Source organism: Bos indicus x Bos taurus, chromosome 5, assembly GCF_003369695.1.
Source record: "Bos indicus x Bos taurus breed Angus x Brahman F1 hybrid chromosome 5, Bos_hybrid_MaternalHap_v2.0, whole genome shotgun sequence".
In the NCBI taxonomy this organism is placed as follows: Eukaryota; Metazoa; Chordata; class Mammalia; order Artiodactyla; family Bovidae; genus Bos; species Bos indicus x Bos taurus.
Genome location: NC_040080.1, coordinates 10,143,491 through 10,166,812, shown reverse-complemented (window position 1 = coordinate 10,166,812; position 23,322 = coordinate 10,143,491). Strand labels below are relative to the sequence as shown.

Genomic DNA, 23,322 nt, shown 5'->3' with positions numbered 1-23,322 from the left:
ACAGATGCATCAAACATGGTTTTCACCTGAGGGATGCGTTGGAGGCTTGAGGTTAACGTTCTGGCTGAATCGAGGCTCCCGAACACACTCTGGAGCCTCGTAATTCCGGAAGAGATGGAGTTCAGCTGGCTGCCGGTCGGACAGCGTCCCTGTGAGCATCACCCTGGAGAAACAAGGAGCAGGACGCTGAAGCCACCGACCCACCCATCCTTGACAATCCACCCTTGGCAATCCTTATCCAAACTGCCCATGCACTAATCCTGAAACCCAGTGTTTCAAATTCTGGGAACCCATCCTAAGATGCTCGCACACATGTGGGAGATGGGCACACACTAGGCTATTAATGACCTTAAAGCAAATGACTGCAAACAACTAAATGTCCATCAGCAGAAGGGTTGGATACACTGAGGTTCAGTGGGTCTGTGTTGCTGGAGAACGGCTGTCAACACTAAGATTTATGTTTAAGTGGAAAAAGCAAGGTTCAGGACGGTGTGTGTATGTGTGTGCGTGTGTGCTAAATGGCTTCAGTTGTGTCCAACTCTGTGACCCCATGGACTGCAGCCCGCCAGGCTCCTCTGTCCCTGGAATTCTCCAGGTAGGAATACTGGAGTGGGTTGCCATGTCCTCCTCCAGGGGACCTTCCCGACCCAGGGATCAAACCCACGTCTCCTGCACTGGCACGCGGGTTCTTTACAACTAGCACCACCTGTGAAGCCCACATGTAATATGCCGCTACTTGTTTAAAAACAAACCCCAAAAGACCCCATGTACCTATTTGCTCCCTTTCCACCTCTAGAGGGTCAGACAGCAACTCTGGAAGGACCCATGTAACAGTGAGCTGCCTCTGGGGCACGGGACTGCTTGGGGGCTGCAAATCCCAGACTGGAGTCAGGGGAGAATTTTCAGAGTGTCATCTCTGATACTTCATCAGTGTTCCACCATGCGAGTCTCCAATCTATTAAAGAAGACTCCTGACTGTCTCAAGAGACAGACATTCTTAAATACTGAGGGGAGTGTAGACTGAACAACCCCACTGGAAACTAGTATGTATTCAGACCTTTACAAATGTCCTGGCTCTTTGATTTGGGAATTCCATTCTGGAAAATTTGGCCTAAAAGAATAATCTTAGTTACAATGAAAGCTTTTTGTTTAAGGCTATTCATGCAGAGTAATTTATTACAGTGAAAAATGAGCGGCCTACATGGAAAGAATAGGAGGGAGTGTCTAAACAATGGAATGTTTTGCAGCCATTTCAAATGGCTACCAAGGAGTTCAGTCTAACACCAAAATGTATTTGTTACATTGAAAAATATAAAGAAAAGGGAACAAAAAAACTCTGCATAGGAAAATAAGATTAGTTTTCCACTTTGAAGAATCTTGTGGAAAGGTTATTCGAACATTTCTCCCACTGAACAAAAAACTAATGTTGGAAAAAATTTAAAAAAAATTAAATCTTAAAAGCATAGAAGATCTGACAAGGTAGAAAGGTAAGACCAGGATAAACTAAGGATAAGCAAAAACCCAGAGAGGTAAAAGGAGCACAAACCCAGCTTTGACCTGAAGGCAGACACCAAACTGTCAATGTGAACTTCAACTGAACTGCTGATGGTCTCACTGGGCCAGATGGACAGAAGTCAAAATCCAGGGTTCACCAAAGGTTAGGGATCTAATGGACGACCCTCCCCACGTTAGATTGTAACCCCAAAGGACTACCCACCTGGATAAGGGTAAACCACAAATAAACCTGCCTCCTTCCCACTCCTGGAAGCTGTGAGTAAAGTTGCCTGGCATTGAACAAAGGAAGGAGAAGAAAAATCCCTGAAAATGTATAACCACAAACTAATTCTCCTGCAGGTCTGTAGACTAAATTCACACCACCTGGGGGAGGGGGGAGTTCCAAAACCTTCATGCCAAAGATTCAGTTACAGTCGCCCTAGATGGTACTGTACATGGGTACCTGGAAGATACCACATAAGAGAGAAGATACCCTCATTCTAAGCTCCATAGAATCTGCATATATTATATCTCAACATTAAGGAATACCACACAGTTTCAAAAATGATGAAGGGGGAATATCATGAAATAAAACACCATGGATGAGAATAAGCATAAACCAACACAGACATCAAAACTACTTACATAGACAGCAGTTATTTGAATCCTGAGACAAAGATTATAAATCAGCTATGCTTATAACGTTGAAAGACATCAAAGTCAAGCTTGATAATATTTTCAGAGAACAGAAAACTATAAGTAATGACCTATAAGATTTGAAGATAAACCAAAGAGTACTTCTAGAAATTTAAATAAATAAATACTTGAATTATTTAAATGGAAAATCAGGTAATGTTAAAGAGAGAATTAGTGAATTGGAAAATAGGTAAGAAGAAATTAACCAGAATCCAACACAGATAAAATGAAAGAATATATAGAAGAAGTTAAAAGACATGAAAGACAGAAAAGCTCTAACATGTTTAATTGGAGTTCCAGAAGGAGAGGCAAGAGAAATTTAGGCAGAGGCAAGGTTGAGCAGATAATGACTCAGGCTTCCAGAACTGAGGAAAGACAGCAATCCAAAGATTCAAGAAGGCCAAGAAATCCAATGCAGGATAAATTAGAAGGAATTCATATCTAGATACAGCATAGTACAACTGTAGAGCACCAAAAACAAATAAACACATAAATAATAGCACCCAAAGGAAAAAGACTACTTACTTTCAAAGGAGTAAGAGTTAAACTGAAATTGACTTTACCAGTGCAACAATGGATGCTGAAAGATATAGAATGCTCTCTTTCATGTTCTTCAAGAAAACCACCAGCCTAGAATTCTATACTCAACAAGAATAAGAGAGAAAGGAAAGAATGTTCAACTGATGAGGGTGAAATAAAATTAGTTTTAAATGATGAGGATGAAAAACACCTATTTTCAAACAACTCTGCTAGTGGAGAATTCACTGCCAGCAGACCATCTCTATGGGAAAAACAAAAGAATGTACTTTAGGCAGAAGGAAGGTGGTTGCAGGAAAGACTGCAAAGCAAAGATGTGATACACATATATACACACAGATATGCACACTCATACACATACACACATACATACCCAACAGTGTGCTGAAGCCAGGTCATACTGGCTTGTGAGAACCTATTGCTATATCTCATGGGCTGGTTGTTAAAATGTTGGTAGCCTGAAATCAGCCATAGTGGGAGTATTTTCACCATGGGAATTGGCAAACAGTACAATCCAGGGTTTTTCCCCTGCTTAGAGATCGAGTTTACCAGTGCACCACTGCTGCTGCTGCTGCTAAGTCGTTTCAGTCGTGTCCGACTCTGTGCGACCCCATAGACGGCAGCCCACCAGGCTCCCCCGTCCCTGGGATTCTCCAGGCAAGAACACTGGAGTGGGTTGCCATTTCCTTCTCCAATGCATGGAAGTGAAAAGGGAAAGTGAAGTCACTCAGTTGTGTCTGACTCTTAGCGACCCCATGGACTGCAGCCTACCAGGCTCCTCCGTCCATGGGATTTTCCAGGCAAGAGTACTGGAGTGGGGAGTGTACCACTAGATAAATATAAATAAACATCAACTTCAAAAAACAGTATCTTGTGAAATTTTTTTTAAAAAGATAGATTTACAATACAGAAAAGTCATTATAAATAAGATAGGGGAAAGAAAATAGAATTAAACATTTAAAAATCCTTGATTATCTGAGGGTATGGGTAATGGTATCAATTAAATTTAGACTTTATACTACACACTAAAAAAAAAAACCAGAAATGAGTGCATAAATTTCAAACTATTGAGACTGGGGTGCAGTGTAATGATTTACTATTCAGTAAATCCAAAAGAAGGCAAGAAACACAGAACAAAATAGGATGGCATATGTCATCCCCAAAATATGAGTAATTATGTCAATATAAGGAAAACAACAGAATGGGAAAGACTAGAGATCTCTTCAAGAAAATCAGAGATACCAAAGGAACATTTCATGCAAAGACGGGCTCGATAAAGGACAGAAATGGTATGGACCTAACAGAAGCAGAAGATATTAAGAAGAGATGCCAAGAATACACAGAAGAACTGTACAAAAAAGATCTTCATGACCCAGATAATCACGATGGTGTGATCACTGACCTACAGCCAGACATCCTGGAATGTGAAGTCAAGTGGGCCTTAGAAAGCATCACTACGAATAAAGCTAGTGGAGGTGATACAATTCCAGTTGAGTTATTCCAAATCCTAAAAGATGATGCTGTGAAAGTGCTGCACTCAATATGCCAGCAAATTTGGAAAACTCAGCAGTGGCCACAGGACTGGAAAAGGTCAGTTTTCATTCCAATCCCAAAGAAAGGCAATGCCAAAGAATGTTCAAACTACCGCACAATTGCACTCATCTCACACGCTAGTAAAGTAATGCTCAAAATTCTCCAAGCCAGGCTTCAGCAATATGTGAACCGTGAACTTCCTGATGTTCAAGCTGGTTTTAGAAAAGGCAGAGGAACCAGAGATCAAATTGCCAACATCTGCTGGATCATGGAAAAAGCAAGAGAGTTCCAGAAAAACATCTATTTCTGCTTTATTGACTATGCCAAAGCCTTTGACTGTGTGGATCACAATAAACTGTGGAAACTTCTGAAAGAGATGGGAATACCAGACCACCTGACCTGCCTCTTGAGAAATTTGTATGCAGGTCAGGAAGCAACAGTTAGAACTGGACATGGAACAACAGACTGGTTAAAGCTGTATATTGTCACCCTGTTTATTTAACTTATATGCAGAGTACATCATGAGAAATGCTGAACTGGAAGAAACACAAGCTGGAATCAAGATTGCTGGGAGAAATATCAATAACCTCAGATATGCAGATGACACCACCCTTATGGCAGAAAGTGAAGGGGAACTCAAAAGCCTCTTGATGAAAGTGAAAGTGGAGAATGAAAAAGTTGGCTTAAGGCTCAACATTCAGAAAACAAAGATCATGGCATCTGGTCCCATCACTTCATGGCAAATAGATGGGGAAACTGTGGAAACAGTGTCAGACTTTATTCTTCTGGGCTCCAAAATCACTGCAGATGGTGACTTAGGCCATGAAATTAAAAGACACTTGCTCCTTGGAAGGAAAGTTATGACCAACCTAGATAGCATATTCAAAAGCAGAGACATTACTTTGCCAACAAAGGTTCGTCTAGTCAAGGCTATGGTTTTTCCTGTGGTCATGTATGGATGTGAGAGTTAGACTGTGAAGAAGGCTGAGTGCCGAAGAATTGATGCTTTTGAACTGTGGTGTTGGAGAAGACTCTTGAGAGTCCCTTGGACTGCAAGGAGATCCAACCAGTCCATTCTGAAGGAGATCAGCCTGGTATTTCTTTGGAAGGAATGATACTAAAGCTGAAACTCCAGTACTTTGGCCACCTCATGCGAAGAGTTGACTCATTGGAAAAGACTCTGACACTGGGAGGGATTGGGGGCAGGAGGAGAAGGGGACGACAGAGGATGAGATGGCTGGATGGCATCACTGACTCGATGGATGTGAGTCTCAGTGAACTCCGGGAGTTGGTGATGGACAGGGAGGCTGGTGTGCTGCGATTCATGGGGTCACAAAGAGTCGGACACGACTGAGCGACAGATCTAATCTGATCTGATGTCAATATAAATGGATCAACCATATAAACTATTAGATTAACTATATGAAGGTTCTGATAGTCAAACCAAACAGCTAAATCAGACAACTAATTAGATAACTTAAATATATTACTATTCAATAAAATCTATAAATAGACAATGCATAGATAAGATAAAGAACAAATCGAACTATATAGGCTACTTGCAAGAAAGACATCTAAAACGTAAGGACCAAGAAGGTTGAATTAAAGCATACCATACCAGACATACCATGCAAATATAACCATGAAACCTAGTATAACTAACATCAGGCAAAATAAACTTTAAGGCAAAAAGCATTCTTAGAGATAAAGAAAGCTACTTCAATCACCAGAAAGATTCATAGAATTTTAAATTTATATGCACTTAATCACACAGTATCAAAATATTAATGTAAAAGTTGACAGAAAAATCAAAAGACAAATTCCCAGACTGGAAGATATTATCTTTCTTAGTAACTGACAGAAGAAATGGACAGAAACATTAATACAGAAACAGAAGATCTAAAACTTTTAAATAAATGTTCCTAGCCAGCATGGGAGAAAGCAATGGCACCCTACTCCAGTACTCTTGCCTGGAAAATCCCATGGATGGAGGAGCCTGGTAGGCTGCAGTCCATGGGGTCGCTAAGAGTCAGACATGACTGAATGACTTCACTTTCACTTTTCACTTTCATGCATTGGAGAAGGAAATGGCAATGCCTTGTCTCCAGGCAAGACACTGGAGAATCCTAGGGACAGGGAAGCCTGGTGGGCTGCCATCTATTGGGTCACACAGAGTCGGACACGACTGAAGTGAATTAGCAGCAGCAGCAGCCAGCGTGACTTAATCAACATGTACAGATACTGGCATTCAACAAATGAAGAATCCATATTCTTTTAAATTATTCATGGGACATCTATAGAAGCTGAATGTAGAAGGCCATGAATCAAGTGGCCTTCTAAAAAGGACCACTTGATTCGTGGCCAAAAGGACCAAATTAAAGAGAGCAGGCCTCTGAGTACAAAGCAATTAATAATAAAAAGATAACTTGAAATTCCTAAGTTTAGAAACTGAGAAATGCCATTTATTAATAATAATCACAATGGTTAAAGAATAATAGTAAAAACTAGAAAATATTTTGAACTGAATAATCATATTCTAAATGCACTTATGGGATATAATTAAGGAAGGAAAATATTTATTTCTTTTTTGGTTTTTGGCTGTGCAGCACAGCGTATGGGATCTTAGTTCCCCAACCAGGGATTGAACCCACGCCCCCTGCAGTGGAAGTGTACAGCCCTAACCACTGGATCACCAGGGAATTCTATGGAGGAAAATGTTTAGATTTACAAACACACACACATATAATATGCATACTTATACAGTACAAGAGAAAAAAAGGCCAAAGAATCAATGAGTAAGACACTTATTTCAAGAAGTTAAAAAAACCCCAAAACAACCAAATAAACTTTAAAAAGTACAAGAAGGAATAAATATATGTACAGAAATTAATGAAACAGAAAATGTATATATAATAGAGAACCAATAAATAGCCCAAAGTTACTTTTTTGAAATACTAATCCAATTAAAAAGCTGGTAGTAGCAAGACTGAAAAGATGAAAAACAGAGGTGTAAACCATCAGGAATGAAGAGGGCCATGAAAACATGCTGCAGGCAGTAAAGACAATCAGAGAATTTTTAGACAACGCTATGCCAACAAATTTGAAGATGTATATGAAATGAACATATTCCTAGAAAAATGTAACTTAACTAAAACTAACTCAAAAAGACATTTGGAAACCCTAAATAGTCTTATAAACAGTAAAAAAATTGATTCCACCATTAAAAATTTTCCTACCAACCGAACTCCAGTACTAGATGATTTCACAGGTAAGTTCTACCAAATATTCAAGGAAGAAATAACTCACTATTATATGAACTCTTCTGGAAAACAGAAAAAAAAAAAAAAAAGAGAGAGAGACAGAGAGAGATACTCCCTTGAAATCAAAACCCTGCAACCTAAAAACGGGAATAAACAGGTCGATCTTACTCATGAACATGGATACGAAAATCCTAACGAAATACGAGCATAGAGACACTTCCCTGGCGGTCCAGTGGCCAAGGCTCTGCTTGCTCTCCCAGTGCAGGGGGCCCAGGTTTGAGCCCAGGTCAGGGAATTAGATCCCACATGTCGCAACTAGGAATTCCCATGCCGTAACTAAAAAAAAGATCCTGTGTGCCACAAGTAAGACCCAGCGCAGCCAAATAAATAAATAAACATTATATATATGCTGTTTAAAAGTTAGCGTATTTGAGTGATTTGAGCCCGCAAGAATCCTCTCTGCAAAAGGCACCAGGAAGTGAAAGCAGAGATAGATATGGTTACGACTGAGCGACTTTCACACACACCCCCCCCAGGTGCACAGCAGCATTATTCACAGTAGCTAATAGATGGAAATGAACCAGATGCCCATCAAAAGATGAATGGATCAAGAAAATGTGGTCTATAAATGCAACAAAATATTATTCAGTCTTTAAAAACAAGGAAAATCTGTCACATGCTGAAATATGTATGAACCTTGAGGATATTATGCTAAGTGAAATAAGCCAGTTTTAAAAAGGCAGACACTGTATGGTCCCACTTACATGACGCACTTAGAGGAGTCAACTCATGCAGACGGAAAGTAGAATGGTAGATGACGGGGGCTGGGGAAGGGGAGGAATGGGGAGCTGCTCTTTAATGGGTACAGTTTCAGTTTTACAAGAAGAAAGAGTTCAGGAGAGTAGCTGCAGGACAATGTGAATATGCTTATCACTACTGAATTGAAAAGTAGTTAAAGGTGGAGAAGGAAATGGCAACCCACTGCAGTATTCTTGTCTGGAAAAGTCCATGGACAGAGAAGCCTGACGGCTGCAGTCCATGGAGTTACATGACAGCATGTGTGCATGAGGGTGGAGGGTGATGGGTTGGTAGTAATAAACTGGTGGAACTAAAAAAGAGAAAAAAAGTGGTTAAAGGGAAAAAATGTTTAAGAGTTAATTTTATGTTATATGTATCTCGCCACAATTAAAATTTAAAAAATAAACAAATGGTATTTCTAAATGCAAGTCACAATTAGAAAATGAAATGTTTAAAAATGCGTAATTTACAGTAGCATAAAATATATGCAGGTACCTAAGAAGAACACATGCGTAAGATCGCTATAGATAAAATTTTAAAACTGTACTAAGAAACTAAAAACAAATGGAATGTTTTCCTATATTCTTTAATTGGAAGACTCAGTGTTTTAATGTGTCAATTCTCCCCTAAATAAGTTTACAACAAATCATTGTACCTAAAATAAGCGACAGGATCCCACTGTATAGCACAGGGAACTATGTTCAATGTCCTGAAATAAACCATAATGGAAGAGTGTGTGTGGGTGGGCGTGTGTAGCTGAGTCACTTTGCTGAATACCAGAAACTAATGGAACACTGTAAAGCAGGTTTAGCAGCAGTCACGGTGTAGCCTTTCAGTCCTGACTCTCTGCGACCCCGTGGACTGTAGCCCGCCAGGCTTCTCTGTCCGAGGGATTCTCCGGGCAAGAATACTGGAATGGGCTGCCATTCCCTTCTCCAGGGGATCTCCCCGACCCAGGGATTGAACCTGGATCTCCCACATTGCAGGCAGATTCTTTACCATCTGAGCCACCAGGGAAGCCCCAAATATACTTCAGTAAAAGAGTAATCATACAGACTCAATGTAATCACAATAAAAATCCCAACAGGATTTGCTTTTCTGTAGAATTTGACAGTCTGATTCCACTGATACAGTTTCTGTGGAAGTGCAAACAGCAACAAGTAACTGTACGCTACACAGCACCCCTACGCGAGAGGTGCTGCTCTTATAAATGTAATGCTTTTACTTTTCATGAAAGCCCTGGGAAGCAGGTAGTATATCATTCCCATTTCTGAGAAAAGGAAACATCAGGGTCCATGCTCTTAACCACTTCTCTAAAGAGCCTCCAAGAATAGCCCCGAAGAAGGACACGGTGGGAAGCCCTGCTATGAACTTGCTGTACAATTAGGACTCCGTGGTCAAAAACAGACCCAAGAAGGATCAAGGCCTGCAATATGGAGGGAAAGACAGACTTTTCACCAGTGAGGCTGGGGGAAACTGTTTGTTCATGTGGAAAACAAGAAATTGGATCTCTCCTGATATAAAAATCAATTCCAGGTTGCTAAAAGACCTAAGTTAATAAAAGACTTTGATTGATAAAAGGCAGAACGAGGGAGCTTCACAACTAGACCCAGGAGACAAACTTCCTGCTTCCAGTTAGAAAGGGTTATTGAATGGATAGGAAAAGCACAAGTCATAAAAAGTAAAATATTTATAAATTCTACTGCATTAAGAACATCTGTTGATCAACAAAACACTGTAAGGAGAGTGAAAAGACAAGCCTAGAATGGGAGATTCCAAATCCATGTATCCATCAAAGGCCTAGGTTTCAAAATATAAAAAAGATAATTAGGAAGCCTCACAACCCCCAAATCACCCAACTCAACTGTGCCAAAAATGAGTAAAACACTTGAACAGGAACTTTACAAAAGAAGAAATCCAGATGGCCTTTAAACATATGAGAAGGTGTTCAACATCACTAATCAGAAAAATGAAAATTCAAACCAACAGAGACAGCACCTTATAGCCCTCCCCCAGTTTATAAAGATATAAATGTTACAAAGATAAATTGCTTTGACAATCATCATTGTTAGCAAGAATGCAGAGCACCATGCGTGCATGCTAAGTCACTTCAGTTCGCGACCCTATGGAGTAGCCCACCAGGCTCCTCTGTCCATGGTATTCTCCAGACAAGAATACTGGAGTAGGTTATCATGCCCTCCTCCAGGGGATCTTCCCAACCCAGAATTTTGAACCCAAGTCTCTTAGGTCTCCTGCATCGGCAAGCAGGTTCTTTACCAGTGGCACCACCTGGCAAGCCCATGTAGAGCACCAGGAACTCTCAAACATGCCTAAGGGGAGTGGAAACAGTAACCAACACTTTGAAAAACCACGGGGCAGAATCAAAGGGTTGAGACCATGCCTCCTCCAAGACTTGGCAGCTCTACTCCTAGGCATGTGTCCCACAGGGTCAGAAAACGAGGCCCAAAATGTCCACTGAAGACTCAAGAGGTCCAAACAGGAAAGAACCCAAGGGCCCATCAAAGGTGTTTGGAGAAATAAACCATGGGGGTGTAGTCACATGAGCAATGAGAATGAATGAAGCACAGCGCTTCACCCAACAGCAGGCACCAGGCTGACCAATGTGGCACTGAGGAAAGGAAGGATAAAACACAAAATGATTCCATTCAAACCCAGAGACAGGCAGGACTGAACCATGCTGGAGGCTGCATTCAGGTGCCGGAACTAGATAGAAAATCTGGGAAATCCAGTTCACACCAGTCAAGATAGCGGTTACCCTCGTGGGCGGTGGGGAGAAGGAGCTGTGATGGGGGCAGGGCACACATTTTGGCCTTGGCTGGTGGTCATACATGGGTGTCTGCTTTAGATTTATTCACAGAACTTTTTAATGTACTTTTCTAAATGTTCTATTTCACCATAAAACAGAAAAAAAATGTCTAGGATAAAATATACAGAAAACATTTTTCAAAACATTATCTTTCAGTTAATAAATCATGGATGATATATTTCCTCTTCTTTTTACTTTCATATCTTCCAAACTTTCTTAAAAGACTATGCATTATTTTTAAATGGGGGAAAAAAAAAGCTTTATTATGAAAAGAAATCCTCCTAACCCTCCAGAGCTTGCTCACACCTCACTTCCTCCAGGAAGCCCTCCCTGACCACTTTGTCCACAGTCCCTTCTCCCCTTCTTGGTCCCACAGAGACTCAGTCGCTGAACACTTTTCAGGGGCCTGCTCTGGGGCAGGGATTGTGCTAAATGCTGGGGTTACAGAAAAACAAGACAGTCACATTCCTGCTTCAGGGAGCTCACAGTCTGGCAGGCAAACGTGGCATGAGGCAGAAAATCAAGTAATTCCAGGATGGAAAAATAAATACTACAAAGAAGTGGAGGTACTGAAGGTTCTTCTGGAACCTCTTAAGCACATGGTACTTCGCATGGTTGCCATTTTTTTAGGTCAGTTATCTCCCAATCAGATCATAAGCCTTCCCACCTGATGGCTGCATCACCACATCTCACACACACACACACACACACACACACACACACGCAGAGCCATGCTCAGCAAGTATGTGTGTGATGGACGAGAATCAACCGGCTCTGACCCGGGGATGTGCTGTGTGGATGGAAAAGCATCAGACATGGGCGGAAGGTGTTTTGCACCTGTGTTCCCCAGCACCCCCCCACCCCTCCCTGCTCAGCTTTAATCAGACCAGGGCAGGGAGCCTTCTGCCCCAGGAAGGGCCAAAAGGGGTGCATGGCTGGCACCAAAGCTGCCCACGTCCCACCCGGGAGGCTTACTTGGGCTTCTTGACGTCCGTCATCTTGGTGTGCTCTCCAAACTCCCGCTTCAGGAACTCCTCCAGGGGCCCCGACTCGTAGGGCCGAGAGCCCCGGAAAACCTCATCCTTCATGCGAAAGTACACACCACGCATGTAGGCCATGGACTTGCCTGGGAACGAGGAGGGCGGAGGTGGGGAGAAGATGCAAGGGCTGTCCTGACAGAGGGCCTGGCACAGGAACCGGGACTGGGAGGGGGCACCGACTGAGCCGGGGCTCCTGGGACCCTCCTCTGCAACTTCCCACACAGGCAGAAATCCCCTTCAGCGGCTCCACGGCTCGGTACTTAATTTTATATTTGTAATTTGTGTTTTTTTCTTTAATGATGGGCCCCGAAAGTGTAAAAGCTTATACATCTAGATCCACCCCATCTGTCACAGAATAGAAGGACCGGCCCTGTCCCGTGAGAACAGACAGTGTCCCGGGGCAGGCTGCACCTCATGGGACGAGGAAACCACTAAGCACCCCTCAGTCAGGCCAGGGGTGTGCAAGCAGGGGACTACAGAGGTGGGGGCTTCTGCCCCCTGGAGAGGATAAACTAGGCGACTTCTCAGATACCTCCCATAGCCCCTGGTAGCCTGAAGACCCTGGATGGGGGATAAACATCCCCTGAAGAAGGACGTGACCCTCTCTGGAGGAGAAGCGAGGACCTGCGCCCACTCTGCCCCACCCCCAGACCTCATGACACCTCACCTCTGGGGCAGAGGCCGGCCCTGAACTGGTCCTTATCTCAGGGAAAACCAGAGAAGGGACATGGGGCCCCAGAGGTCGGGAAGAGAGGTCCCAGCAGCCGCTGGCTGACAACCCTCCTCTTCCTGGAGCTCCATGGACCCTCCTCTAGGCCACCTCCTGGGCTGGCCGTGTCCCCTGTCCCCCCACACGCTGGAGGCCACAGCCTCCTCTCACAGTGAACACCTAATGCCCGGGGGCTCCCTGAGGTGGAGCGTGCCCCGTCCTGCCCCCTGGCACCGAGCACAGGCCTGGCTGATGTCAAGGAGGTGGAGGGCCCTCTCCTGGTGCCTTCAGGTCTGGAGGACGAGTTGGAGGGCCTGGAACCCGACCTGGTCAGGGGTGCTGAGGTAATTCCCGCGGGGTGGTAGCTGGCTCCGAGAGGGCCCCCTATAGGCAGCATCGCACAGCCAGACAGCAGCTCCATGAATGAGACATCGCGTGAGTTGAGATAAGGCCTAGCCCGAGGTCTGTCCAGCAAGCAAAGTGCCCCCATCACCTCGGTGAAGCTGCAGTGAGAGCAGACTGCCTGTGGCCGTGGGATGTGCTGGACTGGGAGCCCTGGGGACTCCTAGGCCAGCACCCGCTGCGGTGGGCTGCGTGACTTAGGGCCACCCCTCTCCCAGCGCCTCCATGTCCCTGGGGTAAAGTGAAGTGCACAGACCAGGGCGCTGGCATTCGTGACTCAAGGTGGCTCCTAACACTGAAAGGGAGGGGACCCAGCTCTGTCCTCTGCGGCTAGGAGGGCATCACCGTGGCCCACCCTCAGCCCTTCTCCTTCCAGCCTCAGACGCCAACAACCTCTACGCCACCCACCCACCACCACCCCACCCAAACCGACAGAGGCCTTTCGGGTCCTCCCCTCCCCCATGACCTCTGCAAAGCTCTGAAAACAAACTCAGCCAAATCGGAGGGCCGGTCTCAGCCCCACCCCATCCTGCCCCACGGCCCAGGGGCGGCCCTCACCGTGCAGGATGGCCAGGGCCAGGATGCCCCCGGTGCTGGTCCCCGCCACCCAGTCGAAGAGATCCTTGGTGGCGATGCCCGAGGCCTTCTCGATGGCGATGAGCAGCTGGATGATGACGAGGCCTTTCACGCCCCCTCCGTCCAGGCAGAGCAGGTGGTCGTGGCTGTGGTGGGAACAGCAGTGTGAGAGAAGAGGGTCCTATTACAGCCGGCACTTTGTGGGCCGTGTCCCTGAGCATCTGCCCGGTGGCAGCAGCTTGAGCCCTGGAGACCAAGCCCTGGAGCCCACGTGCTACTGGGGCTTGGGGGTGGGGGCCAGGGGTGGGCAGCACAGTCAGTCCAGGAATAAACACGGGACTTCAGGAGACCAGAGGTGCAACAGAAAGAGGATCCAGGCAGGTAAGGGCAGCGGGGGGTGGGTAAGACCTTCTGGCCAGGTACCACCCCAGCAGACACCTGGGTCTGTCTCCCCCACAGCTGGTAAATGTGGGAGTCTGTGACGCCCGCCTCCGGGCTCCCTCATCTTTTCCTGGACAAGCTGCCCAGCCCTGCAGCAAGCCCGGAACGCGGCAGAACAGGCTGTGCTGTCGCTGGAGGCCTGTGGGACCCTTGACCAGGGAGGCTGGAGAAAATGGGCAAGAGACCCTTCTGAAGATGTAGGGCTGGCAAAGGCGGGATCAACTCGGAGGAAGCAGGGCTAAGCTGTGCGGCTCGTAGACCAGCGCCGGGAGGGCCCCACAGGCATGTCCTGACTCTTTCCTCACTCCTCCTCTGGGGGAAAGGGAGGCTCCTGGGGCTGTGCAGACTCCCCTGGCCCTGCTGGAGCATCTGCATCCTCCCTCCTCTCACTGGAAGGGACCTGTTGGTCTTCCCTCGGGTACCCCTCGGCCCCTGCACTGGTGGGGGGGTGTGTGTGTAGGGGTGCAAGGAGGGAAGTGTGAGAAGGCTGCTAGAGCAGGCGCACTCCCAGGGTGCATGTTCCAGGGTGGCTGAGGAAACAAGTGGGCGACAGCTTCTGAGGGGAAGCCGACCCTTCAGAGGTGAGGCGGAACCACCGATATGGCCGCCGGGTCCCGGGAGCCGGGGCTACCTCTGCTTCCAGGAGGGAAGGGCCTTCCCTGCAGGGGCGGCCACAGGGGTGCGGCTAGGAGAGAGCCCGCGGGGAGCAGAAAGGGCACGGACTGCGGAAGCCCCGGGCTGCTCTGACACCAACTCTGTGTGACCTCGAGCAAGTGACTTCCCCTCACGTTCTGCATCTGCCAAGCAAGGTTACTAATGAGTGCCTCCCGAGGAAGGCTGTTAGGAACACAGGATAGTAAAAAAAAATAAATAAAAACAAAAATAGAGAACAGACAAAGTGAAAAGTGAAAGTGACGTCGCTCAGTCGTGTCCGACTCTTTGCGACCTCATGGACCGTAGCCTACCAGGCTCTGTGGTCCATGGGATTTTCCAGGCAAGAATACTGGAGAGAACAGATAAACCACCTCTATTACTAAAGGGAAGGGTGGAGAGAGTACAGCCGAAAGGAGGCATGTTTGTCCTGGGAACTCGCTGAGCTGTTCTGACAACCGTGGTCACCAGGGACTGTGCGCGGGGACAGGGTCTGGGCCTCGCTTTGCACCATCACCCTGGCCTGCCTCCTAGAATGGGGCTGGGTGGACAGCAGGAGATTGGGACACCAGCCCTACTCCTACTGGCTGTTGGAGGGAGGGAGGGTAGGGAGCGGGTGGCATCGGAGGGAAGCAGGCTCAGCACTGACGCCGCTGAGGGCTCTTTCCAAAGGAGATCTTGGCCAGCTCCCCCGACGACCTGGGACAGGGGCGCGGAGAGAAGGGACAGGGCCGCAGCCAGCTCCATCGTGTGACCGGGAGCCTGCAGGGCGATTGATGAAGCAGACCCAGGCTCTCTGAAGACTCAGTCTCTTTGCTGTGAACTGCAGAGGGCACGAGCCACCTCACAGAGCCAGATGCAGACTAGACAACAGTCCCAAGCCCACTGGGCAGCCCACCAGAGGCCTCGCACGTGTGCACCGCCCCCCACCCCCGCCCGGCCCATCCCCAACACTCACGTCCGCTTCTCATCCCTCATGGAGCTCAGGATGAAGGCTGGCTTCCGGGCCCGGGAGATCTGAGTGATGTCCTGCAGTTCTGTGGGGCACAGGGCAGGGTGGGCAGGGGCCAAGCAGGTGCTGGTCCCCCCTCCAGCGGGTCCTGGGGGCAAACCTGGAGCTGTGCCCTCACCCCTCTGTCCCTGGTGGGAACATCTGCCTCCCACTCCCTGCAAGGGCTCTTCATCCCGGAATACAACTGGCCCCTTGGGGAGCAGTGGGCTTGGAATGTGGAGGGGACCCCACTGCTCCAGGCACGGCCCCCCACCCTGCCTGGCAAGCTCTCGATTTTCCTGTATTTTCCCCCCACAGCCCCGAAGCACAAGCACCCCTGCCCCGTGTGCTGTGTATGCACTTCAGAGAGCGTTTCTTCATGCATGCCAGCCGGTGCTGCGGACAACCACCTTCTCCAGAATCCTTATCCCCGATTTACAGATGAGGCTCCGTCTAGCCAAAAGGGCTGAGTCGGGACAGTCCCCGGGGTGTGACTCCCTGAAGGAACAGAGATAGCCCGACTGCTTCCCAGACACCTCTTGTTCTGATCCCAGGTCTGGAAACTTCCTCAGCGGCCTCAGAGTGGTGCCCTCACCCGCAGCATGCATGTTTTGCCTGGGTCTGAGGCCCACCCGGCGCCCAACGAATGCATTAGCTGCTCTCCTGACAAGCAGCCTGGCCCCGCAGGGCCTCGCCATCCAGATTCTGACAGGCTGTCCCACCGCTGTGCATGGAGTCTTAGAAGCAGCGAAGCAGGACAGCAGGCTTCCAGGTAATGTGTCTCCCCCTCACCAGGGCAAGGGGCTAGAGTGGACGAGATAAGCACGAGCCTGGCCGGGAGAGGTGGTGGACAGAGCGCCAGGGAGCGGGACATGCGGCTGAGACAAAGGAGAAGAGGGGACTAGAGCTGCATCTAACTCAGGGCACAGCAGGCCCTGCGGCTCCTCTAGGCCCAGGGCATTACCCATCTGATGCCGCGCCCCAGGCCCACCATCCAGCCTGGCTTGGGTGACTGATTGCCTGTAAGATTGAGAGAGAATGATGGGGGTGGGAGGCGGGGAGGAGGGGCGGCGGGGAGAGAGGCAGAGCCAGAGGGACTAGCTGTGGCTGCCCGCTCTGCCCTGTCCTGAGTTCAGGGTTGGCCAGGCTATCCTGTCTAAAGATGCTGGTGTCTGATTCCCCAAGAGTTTAAGAATAGTGCCGGCTTGTGAAGGATTGGTCCCTGGCTGCCCTGTTCAGGGAACCCCTACTCCTAAACAATCCAGGGTTCAGGGTGGGCCAGGCCCACAGGAAGCCCAGAGAAGGTCTCTGCCTCCTTGGGGGCTATCTCCATGGATACCGAGGATGCACAGGGGCAGATGCTAATTGCCTGGCCAGTAGGTCACTGAAGGGGCTGGAAGAGGAGCACAGCGGCCCCAGGCCTGATGGAGATGCAGCAACGTGGCAGAAAGGCTCCTGGTAGAAGCCAGAGAACCCCCAACAGCTCTGAGCCCCCAAGAGCACTCCTCGCTGCCCACCTGAGCTCCCAGGGCATAGAGAGGTCAACAAAGCGCCCACCTTATAGGTGTCCAAGGAACCCTGTCAGAGGAAACTGACCACAGGCCATTAGCCAGGGAACCCACCAGTCTCCGGACTCTATGCGTTGCTGGCTGCCCCCCAAGGCTGACAAATGCTGCCCATCGCCCCTTGCTTCCTTTAACAACCTCTTCACTGGGCCCCATTTCCTTCTTTCTTTCGGGATTGCCTGACCCAGGGACCTGGGAACCAGGAGGAGAGGCGGGGGCATGGGAGGGGCCAGGCCTACCTAGGTTGTTTAAGCTGATCGGTGGGGGATGAGATCTTTCCATGGAGAAGGAGGGAGCTGCCGCGGAGCACTGCTCCGTCGAGAACCCTTGCGTGAGTGGGAAGCGGTAGTCGGCCCCCACAGTTCTCAGCAGAGTGAGGAGCGCCTTCCTGGTGACGACTTGTCATGTGTGGGGAGGGGGAGATGGCACAGGATCAGAAACTGACCAGATGCAAATGAGAGGTCCTTTCTGCACCTGGCCCCCCATCCCAGGCCACCTGGGGGGTCGGGGGTGCCCTAGAGCCTGCCCCACCCTGACACAGCGTGTGGACTCTAGCTTGTTACACCCAAAGCAGCTTCTGGGGTCTCAAACTTGGAACATGGATGAGAAGGTTGGTGTTTGAGGAACCCCCTCTTTCCCTTCTATGCCAGTCAAGAAAGCAGGACTCCCAGCTCCATGTTGAGCAATTCTCAAGGCTTTTAGAGCTCAACAGGGATGAACCAGCCAGTGAGTATCTACTCCCACCTACCGGATGGGATCACTGAAAACGCACATGCGCACACATGCACACTCGCTGGCACACACTATGAGGTATCACCCACAGCAACCTCCACAGCTCCCCAGAACCTTCCAGAGGGCTCCAGGTGGCTGGTAAGGAGGATCTGCTCTTTCCAGCCCGGCAGCCAAGCCTCACCAAGTGAGCACGCAGTGCATACACCGTGCCAGTGTGCAAGGGGGGCACACGTGTCATGCAGCACATGTCAGGGTGCAAGGGGCACATGTGTCATGCACATGCCTGTGTACAAGCGGGGGAGGGGGGCACACGTGTCATACAGCAATGCACTGGCCTGAGGCTGTTCTTACAAGTGATTCCATCAGTGAATTCTCCAAGAGTGGGGAAGAGGGCTGCTCCCACTGCCTTCCCCACCCCCACCCCAAGTCCTGGCACCCTGAGGTGGGTGTGGAGGTCACAGGGAAGAGGACACTGGTTCGGCAAGCCCCCAGGGGCCTCAGTCTAGTGGTCAGGGCCCCTGTCCTTGGGAACCGGAAGCTTCCCCTCGGGGCCTCCCAGGCGCTCCTAGGTGCTCCCTGCAGGGAACAGTTTGGGGGGGTGGACAGGATGCAGGCACCTGATGGCTAGGACCTCCCTCCTCCCTGCGCCCCCCACCCCCCAACTCTGGTCCCAGAGTGCAGAGCACGTACGTTTGCTGATCCTGGAGGCTATGAATGCAGGGGTTTCTCCAAAGTCATTCGGGGTGTCCACCTCTGCACCAAACACGATGAGGGCCTTGATCATCTCTACGTTGTCTTTCTGTTGGGGATGGAGGGTGGGGGCGGTGAAATTGGCAACAGCTCAGGGACACGTGGAGAGAAAGGACCTCGGCCTCTTCACCCCACAACCCGTCACCTCGGGGGGCCTTTCACCAGGATGGGAAGAGACACTGAAACCCTTCTGACCTCCACCCGCAGTCAATCCCATATTGCAAAGTCTACAGTTGGAAGGCCAGTGCCCTGACAAATAGGCCTATGAGTATCCCTGTAGGTGAGAATCTAAGAACCCAGGTAGAAACTGGAATGACATCCCCCTCCCCCAGCCTGCCAGCTCCTTCTCAAAGGAAGCAATGCATCTATGACCCCTGACCCAGAGACACGGGGACACTGAAGGGTCAGCTGCTGATCGCTTGCAGGAGTAGCAGGAAAACGTGATCAAGGAAAGGCCCTCCCACTGAGTCCAGGGGGCTGGTTGAGTCAGGAAGAAACTGAGCATGTCTTCCCTGACGGCAGCCCCCTCCCCAGAGCATGCGCAGTGAACGTCTGGAGGTGGGGCAGCAGGGCTGGCTGGGCACAGTTCCCAGGACGCACCAACAGGCCGGCCGCCAGGAGACCTGAGCGCTGGGCTTACATCTCTCTCTCGGGTGGATTCCCTTGCCTAAAGCGTGAAGAGGTGTGTCTAGAATGCTGTTTTGCAAACAGCTGTTCACACCCCATTAGGAGGTATAGGGGCACAGGTGAAAGTGTGTTTCAACTATTAGTTATGCATTCCTTCTTCGGTTACCTTTTATTTGTGGCCCTGGTTTACCACCTATGGTGATAAAAGAACCTTCAAGTATCGGTTTGCTGCTGCTACTAAGTCGCTTCAGTCGTGTCTGACTCTGTGAGACCCTATAGATAGCAGCCCACCAGGCTCCTCCATCCCCGGGATTCTCCAGGCAAGAATACTGGAGTGGGTTGCCATTTCCTTCTCCAATAAGTATAGGTTTAAGTAAGTTTGAAAGCAAGCCAGGGCTTCTCTGGTAGCTCAGTGGTAAAGCGTCTGCCTACAATGCGGGAGACCCCGGTTCGATCCTGGGTCGGGAAGATGCCCTGGAGAAGGAAATGACAACCAGTATTCTTGCCTGGAAAATCCCATAGACCGAGGAGCCTGGTAGGCTACAGTCCATGGGATCGCAAAGAGTTGGACATGACTGAGGGACTTCACTTCACTTTCTTTCAAAGTGACTAAGCAGCAGCAGCAAAAGCAAGGCAACTTAAAGCAACGATTAAGTACATAATTGTAAAAGTGGTGCATGAATCTGCCAGAAATGGTGCAGACGGAATGCAGGTGATGCACGAATGGAAGCAGTAGCCTAGGTCAGCACTTCTCAAGGTAGGAAGTGTGGACCCCCATGAATATGGAGACCCTTTAGAGGGTTCCAGAGCTTAGAACCGTTTCATAAAAATAGCAAGATGCTGTTTGCCTTTATGCAGTGGCTATTTTCATATAATCGTTTGTTTTCTTTTTGGCTTAGTTGTGGCATGGGAGATCTTTCAGTTGTGACAAGCAAACTCTTAGGCTTCCCAGGTGGCTCAGCTAAGAATCCGCCTGCTAACGCAAGAGACGTGAGTTCAATCCCTAGACCGAGAAGATTCCCCGGAGAGGGAAAGGGCAATCCACTCCAGTCTTCCCCCCTGGGAAATCCCAAGAACAAAGGAGCCTGGTGGGCTGCAGTCCGTGGGGTCGCGAGACAGCCAGACACGATCTAGCAACTAAACAACAATAACGTGCAGACTGTTATCTGCAGCATGCGGGATCCAGTTCCTTGACCAGGGATCCAACCCCGGGCCCCTGTACTGGGAACTCAGGCATCTTAGCCACTGGACCACCAGGGAAGTCCCAGGGCTGACTTCTGTACCAACGGTGTAAAAACAACTATGGATAAAACTCCCGGTGCCTTAAGCATGAAGCAAAGCAGTGTCCACAGACTAACTGTTGTCATGGTTTTCTTCTCTGCCACGTGCTCAAGTAAAAAGTAAATTCATTCATTAAAAAGCCAGCTTCGGGGGACTTCCCTGGTGCTCCAGTGGTTAAGCCTCTGAACTCCCAATTCAGGGGACACAGGTTCAATCCCCGGTTAGGGAACTAAGATCCCACATGCTGCAAGGTATGGCCAAAAAAAAAAAAAAAGCCAGTCCCTTGATGAAGCACTAAGAAGTGTTAATCTTACTACATTCCTACACTGGTGTTTTCAGTGTCATAAAGTGGAGAGTGTGCACATGGCATGTCTGTGGCATAACCAAATATGATGGTTGTCACAGGAAAATTCCCATGTGACTGACTGAGTCGTGAGTGGAACAAGCTGCTTGTTTTTCATGAAACACTGTTTTCACTTGAGAAACGACTGGCAAGCAAACTACGATTGTTCAGCTTTGGGTATCTAGGAGACATTTTCTCAAAAATGAATGCACTGAGCTGTCACTTCAAGAAAAACAGCTGGCAGTATTGTGTGCCAGTGATAAAACTCAAGCTTTCAAACAAAAACTGGAATTCTAGAAAAGTGGTATACACCATGAAGGGCTCCAATGGTTTCCCCAAATTTAGAAACTGTTCTGATGAAATCTTAGTGATATTTACAAATGTGGGGGAGTGTTGAGACTGTATAATGAAACAAGTCAACATTTGGAAGCTGGGGATACTCAGCAAACTAGTATTTTCCAAAGATGACACGGAATCGTGCATAGGTTAAAAGATCCATGCAAAGTGCAAGAGATGCCAATAGATTTGACTGTAACAAAGTGTGAAAAGTCTAAGGAGATGGCTTCAGAGTGTCCACTGCACTCAACTCGTCAGAAACTACCCCTTGTCAAGCTTTGGTGCAGACCATGAATCTGAGCAAACTCTGGGAGATAGTGAAGGACAGGGGAGCCTGGTGTGCTGCAGTCCATGGGGTCGCAAAGAGTCAGACATGACTTAGTGACTGAATAACAACAAAGAATATCCACAATTATCTGAAAAGGTACAGTTAACCTATATTTTCCAACTATATACACATCTATGTGAGGCCAGATTTTCCTCATATTTTTAACACATTCAACAACATACTGCAACAGAATAAATGCAGCAGAAGACCGGAAAATCCATGCCTTCTCTGAAGCCAGGCATTAAAAAGATTTATAAAAATATAAAACAATACCAACTGTTTTCAATTATTTTCTATTTTGGAAAATAAAGTTGATTTTCCATAAATATGTTACTTACAATAGCATGGGCTTGGTAAATCATTCTTGTTTTTTTTAAATTAAAAAAGATTATTTTTCTTTCTTTTTTCTTTGGCTGCACCAGGTCTTAGCTGCGGCACGCGGGATCTTTGACCTTTGTTGCAGCATACAGAATCTTTAGTTGTGGCATGTGGGATCTAGTTCCTTGACCAAGGGTCAAACCTGCTTTGGGAGCACAGTCTTAGCTACTGGCCCACCAGGAAAGTCCTAATCATCGTTATTTTTAAATGAATTCATCAGTATCTTGAAAATCCCTCACGTGTAATTTTTAATATGGTCAATATGGATAGATAAAATTCAAATAAACAAATTCTATGAGATTCTCAATAGTTTTTAAGAGTATAAAAGGATCAGACAGACCAAAAAGTTTGAGAACTGTTCAACTACATAATTCAAAGGGCCCATTCAGTGCTAAAAATGTTCACAATTCTATTTATAGTTTCAGCCTCTTGGGCAACATCCCCTCTACAATTATGACCTTTGGTATAAAACAGGATGTCTTTGAATTTGTCCTAAATCTACTTCTTTTAGAGTCCCAGAGAGATTTCCTAGTTTATGACTCTAAGACAGTTGAACAGAATTATGGGTACCTATGGTTTATGAATTACGGGTACAATCACACACACACACACACACACACACCTGTAACAAATAACACTCCCTCCCCTGCATTTAATATGTTCTTGCTCTAGTTTTCTAACCAGACTGCAGGTGCTCTAAGGGCAGAAACTGTGCTCTATGATAAACCAGCAAAGGCGACCAGTGCCTGCCATGGGCCACCAAGATGTGTAAGCAGGCCTGCCTTCCAGAAGCTTGGAGCCTTCCAGGGAGATAAGAGTAACATGCAGATGAAGTTTGCCCTGATGATGCCGGAATGAGAACGAACATCCTGGGGATGCTCACTCCGTGCCAGGTCTTACACGTGCTGCTTAGACATCCCTCATAGAGTTACAGGGTGTCTACCACTGAATCCACTCAACACCTCTGCCAAGCGGGTACCGACACCTCCATCCTCCAGATGAGGAAGTCAAGTCTGGCAGAGGTGAT

At 48.0% G+C, this 23,322-nt stretch overlaps 1 protein-coding gene across 5 annotated transcripts in view; it reads right to left on the bottom strand.

The window, feature by feature from the left end:
- The window catches only part of PLA2G6 (phospholipase A2 group VI), a 58,811-nt gene that overhangs the window by 3,365 nt on the left and 32,124 nt on the right, over nucleotides 1–23,322 (bottom strand). For 3 of the 5 annotated variants that reach the window (XM_027540810.1, XM_027540809.1, XM_027540812.1), the window contains 6 exons: nucleotides 18,943–19,051; nucleotides 17,760–17,918; nucleotides 15,923–16,001; nucleotides 13,855–14,018; nucleotides 12,121–12,271; nucleotides 27–163 (listed from right to left, as the gene is read on the bottom strand). In XM_027540810.1, coding sequence (XP_027396611.1) covers nucleotides 27–163; nucleotides 12,121–12,271; nucleotides 13,855–14,018; nucleotides 15,923–16,001; nucleotides 17,760–17,918; nucleotides 18,943–19,051 — 799 coding nt within the window. The remainder of the gene's footprint in view (nucleotides 1–26; nucleotides 164–12,120; nucleotides 12,272–13,854; nucleotides 14,019–15,922; nucleotides 16,002–17,759; nucleotides 17,919–18,942; nucleotides 19,052–23,322) is intronic. The other 2 variants (XM_027540814.1, XM_027540813.1) reach the window with 1 other exon arrangement.